The sequence below is a fragment of the Idiotropiscis lumnitzeri genome, chromosome 5 (assembly GCF_059441095.1).
Source record: "Idiotropiscis lumnitzeri isolate Australia: NSW breed Sydney's pygmy pipehorse chromosome 5, RoL_Ilum_1.0, whole genome shotgun sequence".
Classification (NCBI taxonomy): Eukaryota; Metazoa; Chordata; class Actinopteri; order Syngnathiformes; family Syngnathidae; genus Idiotropiscis; species Idiotropiscis lumnitzeri.
Genome location: NC_142395.1, coordinates 10705736 through 10720736, shown reverse-complemented (window position 1 = coordinate 10720736; position 15001 = coordinate 10705736). Strand labels below are relative to the sequence as shown.

The 15001-nt window shown below is 40.1% G+C and overlaps 1 protein-coding gene across 3 annotated transcripts in view; it reads right to left on the bottom strand.

Annotated features, from left to right (window-relative positions):
• Positions 1-4143: 4143 nt before the first annotated feature.
• Positions 4144-15001, bottom strand: part of tspan4a (tetraspanin 4a) — a 111116-nt gene continuing 100258 nt past the window's right edge. For all 3 annotated transcript variants that reach the window (XM_088297046.1, XM_088297043.1, XM_088297045.1), the window contains 3 exons: positions 13749-13880; positions 7261-7344; positions 4144-4626 (listed from right to left, as the gene is read on the bottom strand). In XM_088297046.1, the coding sequence (XP_088153172.1) occupies positions 4558-4626; positions 7261-7344; positions 13749-13880 (285 nt within the window). In that variant the 3' untranslated portion in view covers positions 4144-4557. The remainder of the gene's footprint in view (positions 4627-7260; positions 7345-13748; positions 13881-15001) is intronic.

The window sequence follows — 15001 nt, the reverse complement described above, 5'->3', positions numbered from 1 at the left end:
ATTGGAGAGGCAACAGGGGGATGAGAGGAGACTCTGGGGTTTGGAGGAGGTTTTCTGTGTTGTAAGTGGACTAACCACATGTCCTGACTAATGGAGTCAACAGGAACTCTTGCGCTACAGTTGGAATTGGTGCACACATGCGTACAAACCTCTTCAGTCTCTATGCTAGCAGCACTACTCCGTCCGTTTTTCATTTTCTTTAGCGTTTTTCGACAATCACCGGGCATATCGAGGGTGTCCCAAAAGTCACTGAACACTACCTTTTTCAATTTTGTTTCACGTATTATTGAGACAAGCATGAGGCCATCAAGCAGCAGCTCAGGCTTAGCACTGTTCAGAAGAATATCATTCTCTTGCCCAACTGCCTTCAGGTTGTTGAGCATCGTACGTTTCCGCTTGTAACCTTTGTACAACCTTAAGTCGGAACGGGGAAACCTGACTTTAGCGTTTGTTTATGGCTATCTTCCAGTGCAGCCTCCACGAGAGACTTTTCCAAGTTTTTCATGAACACCCGCTCTAAGAGTTCTGTGTATATCAGAGGTGGTAGTAGCAGGCCTTCCCCTGTGTGGTTTGTCAAAAAGAGACGCCTAAATGGTACGTTACACGGGAGCAAGGCGGCGGCCATAAAGCATCACAAACTGCCACTAAACTTCATTCGGGAACAGAAAATTTCTTTCCATGCGCCAATTTGGCGGTGCTGCTCCACTTTCGGTTAGTGAGCTATGGGCCATTCCTTTAACAACTGTAAAGCCCAAGCATCACATTCATCCAAATGATATCTAAACTGAAATTGAAAAAAGGAAGTGGATAGGGACGTTTGGGTTTGATTCCCAACCCTTGTCGAACCGAGGCACATATTTTACTTTGGAAAAAAAAAAACAGCACACCACCAAACAAAAATGAAGAGAAGCGACAGTAAAACAGGCCAAAATTTGTATGTTAGTACATAAGCCAGGATAAAATGACTAGTTGCAAGTTAGTTCTTTGCTTCACTTCCGGTTCCAAAAATTTTTTGATTCTGATTCTTTTCGAGGGCAGAGTTTTAAAACTTTGCATGGTTTGAATCAAATTGATCCAAAATCCAAACTACGGCCAAACATTTATTAGGAACCTGCAGCATAGAGTAATAAGAACATTTGCTCCTGTTCGCTGTCCATGTCGTTTGCCTGCATTGCACTGCAGTATTTGTTTTCTACAATGTGTGGCAAGGCAGGAAAAAACAAGTTTAGCATCTTTAACTTCCTTCTTTTCAATCAGATATCACTTAGTGGGACCGCTGGCCAATCCGAAATCTTGAAAAAAAAAAAAGACATTTTGCCATTTGTAATCTCAAACCTATGAACTTGTATTTATAAGTTATTCATTTTGCACTTTCACTGGAGGGCTTTATTTTTGGCTGTCTCAGTTGTGATCACAAGTTATCAGAAAAACAGGAACTTGTGAGTCATCTCCAGTGACGACATGTAACACCGACCTTTGAGGAGGCAACGCTTTCCTGAATTGCTGTGGAGCATTTTACTTCTTTGATAAATTGACTAGAATTAGTTTCCAATTTCCGTTATATTTTGACTGAGAGACAACATCTGTGAGCATCCACACACATTTACCACATATTATCTATAAAGTCTTTCCACTATTCACAAGGTCCACAATGGTGTCAAGCTCATTTGCAGTTCTTGACCAAATTTCTGACTCCTTTTTTTTCTGGAGTGAAGATCTGCACAAGCTGGAGGGTGTGAAATGGCCTTTTCATTTTTTCTTTTATAAAGTACAGTCGGTGCTATGAGACTTTGGGACTGACTTCTTTTCAGGGATGGTCACATAAAGTGGATTTTGCTTCCAGAGCATCTCTGCCCATACCCAAAGCTGCAGAGGTTTATTATTTACATTTCACAATATATGAGAGGACAGTGGTGCGTGGCGAGTGAGCTGACACTGCCTGAGAAAAAGAGGACAATTTCAGCGTCCAGGTGATTTGTGACCCAAGCCCCCATAAGAGTTTTGCTCCTTGGTTAAACATTTGTTTATGGATTGTTAATATGACTTCATTATTGTCACACACTATCGTGATTTTTTTTTCTTGATTTAAAAAAACAGCCAACATGAGTGCGGAGCTTTTAAGAGTCACTGGATAACTGTATGTTTTTTTTCCGTTAGCTTATTGCACTGATAGCTTTGAATGAATATGTATGACAATTAGGTTCTGTATATTGTAGCAATGTTGTACAATATTTAATTCATATGCAGGGGTGGAGTGGGACTGATTTTAAGCCCTGGAGTTCAGACCAGCCCACTTTAGTGCACATTTGTGCTCCTGCTCAAAACACCCTGTGTAACTGCAAAATCGCTAAAAAAAAATGCCCAGTCTCTTTTTTTCATTACGTTTGCAATAAAAACCAAGTATGTGCTTAGTGTAAACTACGCATCACTGCATATTCCACACACATATTCACTTCTTTTTTTTAAAAGGAAAGAAATCAAATTTCCCTTTGAATTTACCGCTTCTCGTTAACATGAACCATAACATTTGTCTTAAAAATATGCTTTGTTTTCTTTTTCTTTAGCAAGATTTGTTACGAAACAAATTTGATGAAGCACATCCATTCAGTGCAATTGACTTTCCGGTTCGTTGCTGAACCAAACAATCAACTTTCTGCAACTGAAACACCAACTTCGATGACGTCTGTAATGAATCACATCCTTCATTGGATATGAAGCCTTGGGGCTCGACTAATACCTGACGTGTTCATTGTTTGTGTCATTGTGTCTTACTTTTGACAACGCTACGCAAGCTCACGTGGTTGTGTTATCAAGAAAATGCAGCACCCACATTCTGAGTTTCTCACGTCACAGTAGTACTGGCCAAGACTCGACCGTATTGATCAAAAATCCTGAGTCCACTCTGTCTGAGACTGAAACAGGACAGAGTAAAAATGCCTTTGATGAGACCGAGACCCGAACAAAGTGGTCTCGGGACCGGACTTGAGACTAAGACTGATCTAGAGTACTTTGACACTAATTCTGGGTATGTGTTTGCTCTGGATTTAATTTCATGACAATGTTTTCTCAGACACGTTAGTAACATGGTATGGTGTTAAAGTAATGATTTTGATTGAAATTGACTGTAAGAATCTGATTGAATATACTAAGAAATTTGCATGAATTGAACAGAATTTCTTTTCCCGCCAGCTAATTGCACTGAGGCTATACACAATGTATAAGGTATGGATTTTATTACTTTTAAATTCCTCTTGCTTATAGAAAAAAACAATACAAAAGCCCACATATGTTATCACATGAGGTATGTTTGCGCCTTCGCTCATTTCTATAAGATGGTTGAAAAGCTTATGTGCAATACTTGTCAAGGAATGACTCATTTTGCGATTCAGACACAAATTTTGTGTTCTTTTTGGCCTCTTATGACTCACCTCAGGAAGGTTGCAGCACTAGTGGGTGCAGCAAAATACTCCACTTTAACATACCTGCTCCTGTCTCCTTTGGGAAAGGATGCTTTCATATTTCTTTTGAATACATGTAGCTCACAGCGTTTATGAATAATTCAATTAAGGGGAAGGCTTCATAATGGTACACAGAGAGGCCTTGTGACTGTGATTTTTGCACAAGGGACCCCCAAACAGCAAAAACTACTGTACGCTGACTGCGAGCTGAGTTTGAACCCAAAGCTTTGGGAAAATTCCTTCAGTGTGATTCAAGTGTTTTAAAGTATGCATTACAGTTGACAGTTGATAAGAACAAGAATTTGAGGGAACTCAAAAGACCTCAAGGAGATTGCCGAAGCTCCAGAATGATATTTGTCATTGGAGCTCTCATTGGAGCTGGAAGGGAAACAGCCCAGAGCCATTTAGATGCATCCTGCTTCAGAATTTAAATACTTGTGAGAATGTTTGTATTGGGAATAGTTAGATTCTTCCGTTTCATGTAAATCCAACACAGAATGCTGTGCTTCATTCAGTACAGCCCAGGAGTTATTTTTGGGGGCTCAATGGACTACGTTGTGTTATATTTTTCCATTTAAACCGGCATTAGTCTTTGTCACACACCAGGATTTTAGACATGAATGCAACCGGATTACACACTAAAAGCCTCAAGCATGTGATGAGCAATGACACACTGACTGCTCACTAGATCAAAACATTTAATACACACCATCGTAGCGGACATGCACTTGCAGCACTTCACCAGTGCACTTTCCTAACTCAGCCTCTCCTTTTGAAAACACAAAAACAAAATAACTTAAAACACATACATTAAAAAAGGTTACACTGCTTAACACGTGTTCATTATACTGCTAGGTAAAATGCATCACACAATTAGTATTGGACACATACTGTAGCAAATCATAGGAAACGGATTACACTGAGACTGTGCTTGTTTGAAAGTGAGCGGGTAAGATGCGAAGTGGCAACGTCCTTGATGAAATGTCACCAGAGGGGGAAGGTCAGAAAGAAGAGAATGTGTCGGGAGGAGGGAAAGTGCATCCGTGCCTCTTCGGGGCAGGAACGCTGCAGATGTGCTCACGGACGTCAGGCTTGAGTGCTAAGCGTAGAAGGTCTCTACTTTGACTGCCTGACAGAACATCGTCATGGAGAACACCAGGCCCAGGATCTGAAAAACATCAAACTTTAACTTCAAGATTCATTCTCCTTGCCGTATTCATACTCATTTGAAATTCATCCTCACTTAATAGCCACATCATCTAATTTAGGTAATCTAACAGCTGTATTAAAAATTTCTTTGTTTAATAATAGTGTACAATTTTGAGTTCAAATGTCTGATATGGATGATGGTCATCATCATCATTATTATTTGTATTATTCTCAGGAGTAGATAGATTATCAGCCGGGCCGATTAACTGTGCCAAAATTCATCAAAATGCAGAAAGTCAGCATCTGCCTTTAAAAAAACAAGCAAAAAATCTGAAGGCCAATAAGACACCAATTTGAAACTGCCTAAACTACCAGAACGGTTTATTTATTTTTATATTTTCAGTTTAGAGATGATGATGTGCTTTTGAATTTTAAATCAACGGTTTTTAGTTTCTAGATGTATAAAATTAAAACATGTTTCCAATTTGAACGATTGATTTAACAACATGCTTAATGGCACATCATTAAGAAGTGAGAATTTTAATGATTTAATTTACATTTTATTTTTTATTTTGACCACAATATTTTCCCTTTATATATTGCATCCAAATATTGGTTATTGGCCTCCAACCCTACTAATAATCAGTATCAGCCCAGAAAAAAAGGATTGGTTTAACACTAATTATTATGATGATTATCATGATTTTTATTAAGGGATAGCACGGTGAACTAGAGGCTCTCATAACGTTGTAGTGTAGTGCTCCATTTCAACATTCAACAACTAAAATAATGAACTCAATGTCAAATTAACACCTTTACAAATGCGCAATAAGCATTCACAGTCGTCTATGTAAAGATAGAATTTGGCTTTCTGATGCTGTGACTAGTGAGTCATGCTTGACACTCCCAGGAACAGACGAGTGTGCAAGAATTCTGTGAAGCACATCATTCTTTACATAAAGATGGAGTTTAGATGAGCTCATGTTAAGCACCAGTAGTTTTATTAGTGTGCTCTACACATCTAAACGAGAGTGACATCGTGAAATAGCTCCAAAGGTACACAAGTTCATCACAATCATTTAACACTTGGGGAAGTAAAGGGAACACAAGCGTGTCGTAATAAATGGCATTTTGGATGATTTATGATTCGGGGGTCCAGCAGGTTGTCGGTTCAAACGCAGCATCAGCGATTTAATCTTCCTCTTTCCATGTTCACATGGCAAAGTGTCCTTGAGCAACATGCTGGATGGAGCCGACATTCTCCCCCTGCTTGGGTCATGCTGTGCAGTGTTCATCCACTGCTTCTGGTTTGTGTTAGTTTTTTTTTTAATTATTATTTTATTTTTTTATTTATTTCTATCCATCCATCATCCATCAAACCAACATTTCATTTTCGGCTGCTGATCTTGCTCAGCCTGGGCCTTTGGCAGCTGACTTTGTGCAAACCCTGAACTGTTTGCCTTTCAATCACGGGGCACATATTGACCCCTTCACCCTGACGATTTAGAGTCGTCAAATTCTACCTTACTCGCATGTTTTTGGATCGTGGGGGGATGGAGGAAAACACACACACACAAGCTCCATTTGTTACTCTTGACTGGCGCATTGGAGGGTCTGTCACTTGGAATTCAAGTTATTGCTCAAGAATCCAGGCAAAAATAAAATCAAACCAGCTAAGCAATGGCTTACATTAAAAAAAAAAATATATATAAGTGGGGCACTCATAAAAGCTAAGGTACCACTTTATTTGATGTGAAATATATATTATTGTGCTAACGCAGGCACTAGCTTTGATGTTTTAATGAGCTTTTCTGATGCTGTTATTTCACTGAAAACATCCTCCGCTCCAATTTATATATTTGTAAATTTTATATGAAATTTCTCAAGACTAAACAATGAACTGTCCAAGCAATCTTCATCAAGATTGCAGTACAGGGCAACTGCAAGAGCAGTGCTCACTCCGCATTAAATTATACAGACATTTATTAAAATTACACAGAGATTTATTAATATTAATCATCATTAATGTAATACTCCAATAAATGTGCTTTACTGTTCATATTTGGCACTTAAAGGGAATCGTTATGGAGATTTCTATTTGTGCTTAAGCTCACTGAGCTGCGGCCAAGTTTGCGTACTTCCCAAATAGTTACTCTCGGGAAAAAAAAGGAAATGCATCACTTTGCATGAGCCATAATTAAACATACGTTCAAACGCTGTTAAGTTGATTACATCTACTTTCTGGTTCATTTGGCTGTATTAGAAGATTCAAAGCACCACTGAGAGACTAATGGTTGACTACAAATGAGCTTGCAGCTGCAAGCAGAAGAAAAGCCACGTGACTGATGCCTTCACGAACAGAGTATTTCACTTTATCCGTTGTGTAGGCATGTCACGTCGCAATCGGCTGCAAAGGAGATAAAAGAGTTTTATGGAATGTCAAACCCCAGCCCTATGTGGTCTTCAGTGCGAGCACACACGCACACACAAAAAAAAAATGACTGCGCTTCAGATGTCCACAGAAATACTGAAGCAGCACTTAACTCAAAGGACACTGGAAATGTTAAGTTTATCTAACCAAAAGTCAGAGTGTCTGTATGCAAGTGGAAATATCACAGATTGACTCACAAATCATGGAAGTCTCTCTAATTACCTGAGTAAGTGCTGTGCATAGAGCAAAGATCCAAAGAGCAACCAGGTTCTCATTAAGCCAGTCCTTCACCCGCTCGTAGCACGGCTGTTGACACACACACACACACACACACACAAGATGCATTAAACATGTAGACAACAGCCTTAGGACATCGGTTACATCATGAATCAGTGCCAATCTTAATTCTTAATTTTCCCAAGACGTTTTTCGACATTTCAATGACATATATAAGATTTAGTTTCAGGGCACTTCATGCAACATAATATACATAATAACATTCATAACTGTGCCCCAATGCACAAAGCTAGGTCCGTAAAGTGCAAAGTTGCAAAAGTAAAAAAAACAAAAAAAAAAACAATTGGGATGAACTTGAAAAGCAATTCTGAGCCAGACGATCTCTAAGGTCCGACATCAGTGACCTCTGACATCATATCTGGAGGAATGGATAAATATTCCCACAGAGATTCCATATTGCAGAACGTCTACCAAGAAAATAGTCAAAGTTGCAACCTTTTGCTGCCATTTTTACTTTTTATCTGGTAGCTTTACCCACATGATACTCTATTCATAGTCTGAACACTTCAAGTAGGTTCAAAATGTAACTTGCCTCCCTGGAGATGCGTTGCCTGACTTCCATTGCCGCCAGCTTTACTAGCTGGTTCTTTGTGGGTTTTACAGTCTTTACGTTTATTTGTCGCTAAGTTCTATATGTCACAGACTTGGCCACTGAAAAGGGGGCTTCAACATCAATAGATTTTTATTTACCTTGAAGTAACAAGTGAGTGGACTAAAAAACAAACAATTAACCTCTTGCGAATCACTCGTTCAAATGCTTCTAAACTAATTGAAACCAATGAATCATACAAATGTTAATATATCTGATCATTTGCATTTCGATATCCATTTTGTAAAAAAAAAAAACAATAATAACAATGACAATCAAAACCATAGAAAATGACTTCCAAATATTGTACTATTGAACTTGACCGTTTATTTAAAATCAAATGATTCAGATTTAGATGATGATGGTGATAATACCTAAAGACACACAGCCCAGGATCAAAGATCCCCAGTCATATTATATCATTTCCTCCCTTTGACACATTGGTGTCTCATAAAACCTCATACCTTACATTAACTTTATTTTTACACCACCTCTCTTTCTTCTGGCTCGGTTATTTTCACTCTCTCCATTCCATTTAGAAAATCCTTTTTGAAACTCGGTTTGTGTGCCCCTGAAGAAAATGAATCTGTCTGTAAGGAAGACTGGAGCAGTGCCCCCTTGGGTCAGAAATGGAACAGTGTGATAAAATGGAGAAGAGGTGCCAAAGAAGAGGTGAATGCTGGATTACAAGTGATGGTGAAAGGATTTGCTAGAAGGGCTGGGTGGCAACTGTTTGCCCCAGAAAGCTTACATCTTTTAGACATAGAGTTCTGTGTCAGCTTCTGGTCAGTGAACATACTTTGTGACGTAGTGAAGAATAGTTCAAGGTGCTTCTCAGAGCATTCCATCCCAGGGACGGAACGGTCCGGCTGTCCGTCTCGGGCAGACGACCATTTTCAGTTTCTTAAAAAGGATGGACTAAGCAAGTGGGATTTTGTCCATCCCTGTAATCGGCCTTAACCAGGTCAAGTACTGCAGGTATAAAATGCAAATATTTGCACTGAGAGCAGAATAAAATCTTGTAATTCTGTTGGATGCACTGGCCCTTTTACTGAGAGTCCAACTGAGATAAAGCGAGCGCGTGCATGACAGAGAGAGAGAGAAAGAGAGAGTGCGAGAGAGAGAGAGACAGAGAGAGGGAGAGGGAGATTCAAAGTCAGCAAAAACATGGAAGTGAGCTGCGTGAAGAAGCAATTGAGAGCCGAAAGAAGCATGGAAATTTGCATTTAATGAGTAAAGTGATTGAGTGCAATTAACATAGCTATCTCTACAGTAAATGAGGACGGAGGGACGATGACGGATGACTTTCCCAGGCAGTGGACGGAGGACGGACATGGCAAAATAGGGTGTAAAGTGCCCATCGCTTGTGGTTCTACCATCCAGTGGCTGAGTGGTGGTATTCTATTCAATAATTGATTACTACAGACGGAGGTCGCCGACTGTGCTATTTATATAATCTAAATATCAATTAGCCAAATCAGAGCCACATAAACCGGACACAATTTATTTAGCAGTTGCCTGAAACACCAGGGAACAAAACAATATATATATTTTTCTCAGCACAAGGTAAAGTCATTCTCAGCCGGATCAATATGGAAAGTAATGCAGTGAGCCTGCTTCAGTGTTATTCATCAAACAGAACCCTGGTGGACCTCAGTGGTGCATCTGAAAATGTATAAATCATGTTGGGAAAGTCAGAGCTGATTTGCAGGTTCATTTCCCCCAAGCCAAATTACACAAATGATATGTGGGAAGAATTATCTAAAAAGATGTGGAGTGCTGCGAGGACGAGGAGACAAGAATAAAAGGAGATGTGAAAAAGCAAAAGGTGGCAAAGGCCAAAGAAGTAGCATATGATTACATGGATGCCAGGTTTGACAAAAATGGAAAGAAAGATGGGTACGGGTTGCCAATCCATCCTCCAGCCATCCATTTTCTGAAACGCATATTCTCACGAGGGTCACAGACAGAGATAGAGCGATAGAAATAGTGTGCAGCAAGCCAGGGTGATTCAGGATAAAGATAGATGTCCACTACAGATTGAAAGAATACTTTGAGGTGTTGATGAATGAGGAAAATGGGACAGAAGAAGAGGCAATTGTGGTGGACCAGGAAGTAGTCTTAACTTGTAAGGGGGAAATTAGAAAGGCACTAAAGAGGATGAAAAACGTAAAGGCAGTTGGTGCTGATGACATACTATGATTGAAGAGGTATGGAAGCATAACGTGGGGGTGGCTTTAGCATTCTTGACCAGGTTGTTAATAGAATTTTAGTTGGTGAAAGATGACAAGGGCGGCACGGTGGTAGACAACATGGCCCCCTCACAGGGCAGAGGTCGTGGGTTTGAAGCCGGCCCTGGCCTTCTTGTGTGGAGTTTGCATGTTTTTCTCCGTGTACTCCGGTTTGCTACCACATTCCAAAAACATACATGATAGGTTTATTGGATACTCTAATTTGTCTCTGAGCCTTGCGTGGTCCTCTGTACCTCTAAGAGTGTCTGGACTGCAGACCCGAGGCACTGGGCAGGCACGTAGTGGTGGAGGAGCTCAGAGATGTAAGCTGGGCGAGGCGAGGCCATTTAAAGATTTGAAATAATAAAATCTTAAAAAGAACTCTAAAACTTACAGGGAGCCAGTGAAGGGATGCCAGGGTAGGAGTTATATGCTCCCTTTTACAAGCCCCAGTCAAGAGGTGAGCAGCAGCATTTTGGACCAACTGGAGACATTTGATGGAGGATTGGCTGATTCCAAAATAAAGTGCATTACAGTAAGTAAAGAGCTAGTAAAAAAGAATAGAACTATAGTGGTATCAGGTTGATGACCCACACAATTAAGTTATGGGAAAGAGTTGTGCAGCTAGACTCATGACAGAATTGTGTATTTGTGAAAAGCAGTACGGTTTCATGCCTCAGCTGAGTACCACAGATGCATAATTTGCCTTGTGGGTGCTGATGAAGAAGTAGGGAGATGTTCAAAGGAGCTGTATTGTCTTTGCTGATCTCAAGAAACTCTGTTAGAATAGGATAGGACATGTAGAAGGGTCGCAGAATAGTTGTTAGGGGTGCTTGAGGTGTGACAGGGGGCGTTAAAGGTGTTGGTTGGGCTGCACCAAGGATCCACTCTAAGCCCCTTCCTCTTTGTAATCGTGATGGAGAGGCTGACATATGTTAAACGTGTGGACCATGATGTTTGCAGATGACATTGTGATGTGTACTGAAAGCAGCGAGCAGGTGGTGGAGGAACATTTGGACAGGTGGAGGCTTGCGCTGGAAACGAGTGGGAGGAAGTATGACAGAAGATACAGTATATACATGAAAGAGAGAGTCAGAGGAGGAATAGTGAGGGTCCAGGGATTAGAGATAGCTAGGGTGGCAGACTTCAAAAACTTGGGGTCAACAGTCCAGAGCAAGTTTAAATGTGGGAGAGATGATGAAACCGATCCAAGTGGGTTAGAGGAAAATGTCAGGTTGTTACTGTATGAGAATCTCTGCCAGGATGAAGAGGGGAGGTCTATAAGAGTGGACATGATGAACGGATTAGAGACAGTGGCACTAAAGCGATGACAGGAAACAGAGCTGGAGGTGTAGGGATTGAAGATTTTCTTTAGGAGTGACCAGGATGGAATGGATTATAAATGATTTTATCGGAAGGACAGCCAAGATTAGATGTCGAGTTAGAGAGAGTCGACTTCAATGGTTTGGAGACATTCAGATAATACATAGGGGGTGTGCTGGTGGAAGGATGATGAAGATGGAGCTGCCAAGCAAAAAAGCAAGGCGAGGACTTAATAGATGTAGTGAGGGAAGGCATGAGGGTCGTTGGTGTTAGAGAGGCGGCTGCAGAACATCAACTTAGATTGAAAAGTATGACACGGATTGGCGAACCCTAATGGGACAAGCCAAAAGTTAAAAATGAAGAAGAATTGGCTTGTTTTTCTATGACCGGTGTCATCTGAGAGCTGAACCAGCAGAGTTGTTTTGTGGTCGAGTAGTTTTTAATGATTAGCAGATGCTAAAAATAATACATTGGTTAGTACAGATGCTTACCGATATTGCTAATAGTGTCTCCATTTTTTCAAGGTAGTTTATTCTCTACATTGATTATTATATTCATTAATATAATCACATTAACTCATACCCTTCTCGACTTCTTTGTTTCTCTACGTTGATAGCATCTCAGTAACAGGTGATAGCCTAAATGCGGTATCTATAAAAATATTCAGTCAACCCACTTAACAAAATGAAAATGGACCCTTTTGGCAGTGTCTACTTCGTGGTTGAAGTCGCGAAGATAAGGCTAGATGAAATTTTACAAGTCCATAACACTGCTTGGAGAAAACAATATTCCAGCTGGTAAATTTGGGGTGCGAAAACTACGATACAATTCACCAAGATGGACGTCTGAAGGAGACATTTAAGAACTAGGGCGAGGAAAGGATCTATTGAAGATAGACGCATTGTTGCTCAGTATTTCTTTTTTTCCATTTCTGTTTATAAGGATAGAGAGCGACCAACGGCTTTACCATTCAGCTCTTGACTGAATGAATGGCGGAAATGTTACTAAGTGACAAGTTAATTCGAAGCACAAGCAACCGGGCAATTTTACAAATGCAGTGCAGGGGTGAAGACCAGGTCGCAGGGATGTGTTATTTCTTCTGAATGAATATTTGATGTTAGCTGTTCTTACATATCTTTCCGCAGCTTTAATTGCCTCTAGTAAAAACCTGCTACATCATGCAACAAAGTAAGTAGATACTAATCATATTACGAGGTGTTGTAGCAATTACCGAGAAGCACACAGCAGCTATTAATCATTAACAACCCTGTAAAAGGGTCAAAAGTAAAATTTTTCCTTTGACTACTTGAACACCCGATGCGGCTTGATCATAAGTTCAATTCACAATCACAATAATAATAATAAAAAGGACAGAAACATTGCATTTTCATTCATGATATTCGTGATTTCAGCAAAAATGTTTTATTTACGGCAATAAAATACAGCTAGAATATAATAATTGGAATTGCTTTGAAAGCAACAATGTTTCAGAAAGGAGTTACAAAACAAATCTCATCGGGATAGGCTTGTATTAAGGAGAACATTAGCTCTGTCATTGCTATGGCAACCTTGGATCTCCCACTTTAGTGGTTGGAATACAATGGGAGGACCAGTTGGGACATTTCTCATGAAGCGTTAGTGTAGGGGCGCCATTTCCCAACAATCACAGGTTACTGTGTACGATCCTTGGACAAACATTGCTATACGTAAAAAAGCTGAAAGAATATTCACTTCAGACTAAAGAATGGCTCTGTTTAAAAAAATAATGTTGGGGTATTTTTACATTATTTTTTTTTTTTAATTCAATTAAAAATGTTTATTTGTGTGCATGCGTGCACATGCGTGTGTGCGTGAATGTGTTTTCAGTCAATGACCGGGTACATGTAGAGATCATTGAACAATTCCTTCGCACATTCCCACCGTCACTGAGCGGGAATTGAACTCATGCTGCCAGCAAATGCAGCGAGAGTGTTCGTACGCCCACTGGGAAGTGGTTGACTAACCTTTCTCCAGATCGCATAGACTTGAATCCACGCTAATATGATTAGGGCCCAGAATTGCTGACACGCTTGCAGTTTTATTTTCACATCTGCACATCCAAACCTTGCCTGTGTTTTCTGCTATTGGGTTGTAAGCCCTAAATGAAATCCAGTTCCCGCATTGCTATCGGCAGTAACAGAGCTGTACTATGTTGTGTTTTTATTGTGTGGGAATCAAAGCTGGAGTGAAATGAGTGAGAAAAGAAAATACAGTTGGAGTGTCGTGCTTACCGCTGTCCACCATGTTCCCGGGTTGTCCAGGCCGCAGTTGTCGCTGTACTCCAGGCAACAGGAGTCTGGCACACGAGAAGCATTGTAGACTTCAAACCAGTCCGTGTGGTTGGTCACTCCGCAGCAGCGGAACTGCAGACAAGAGCACGTTTGTCATGATTGCAGACAGAGCCGCTAATTTACTTGCCATGAATAAGATCTGCTCAGTGGCCAACCCCGAGACACTTTTCTTTAGTGCACATCTCATTTGCTTCAAAGATCATTTTCTAACCGACTTAATGTATCGCCTCTTTATCTCCTCTCTTTTGTGCTGCGACATGATCTGACAAGGTTTCATATTTGCCACGTGAAACAACGCAGAGCATTTCATGAAAAGAATAAGTGCGATAGATATTGCGGTCTCTGTGGATTGTAATCCAACAAACGAATAGTAGCGTCTCTGGATCAACCATAAAACAATGACTGAAGATTGGATTTATATCAAGAAATAACACAAAAAAAGAGGAGAAACGATGGCATACACAGTCAGATTAAAGGCTGACTGAATATCGCTACGACTTCTGTCTGATATATGAACATATTTTTTATGCATATGACAACAGCGAGGGTGTCTTTACTAGGGCGAACAAATGTCTTTAGAATCGATTGGAATATTGATAACTTAAATGATTAACCAAATAATAAATAATAATTTATTTAAATTTGCATAAAATGTATTGTAAAATGATTTTTTTCTGATTCCTTGTTATTAACCATTTATTATCTGCTAATGTTTAATGATGAAATCAACCCAAATAAAACAACAGTAAATCAATATCACACAAGAGGGAGTGACTTTTGGGTACTGATCAATGCGAAGGGCTACAAGTTTGATCTAGCCTCCTGTGCTTACTGCAGGTTCAACAGCCGCAAAACTAAAAGCAGGTGGGGAAAAAACTCAGGCTGCTGGTGTCTTATCAAATCCTAAAAGAATGCTGGCGTTGTTACCAAAAACAAAGTGAAAGAGTCCAAAAAGGAAGACTTGGCACCTCGCACTCCATTTAAAACGATTGATTCTGCACTTAAACCCCGTCAGCCGATTTGCACAGACTCGTCCCCTGAAATGTGCAATAGATCTTTGCAGTTTTTCACTGACAAGGTTGTGAGAGCTCTCGTTTCCAACGCCACATTTGACCTCTCAGTCCACGTTCCTTGTTCCGCAGTGTTGTGAAAATTTTAGACCCATTTCCAGAATGCCTTTAATTTCTAAAATT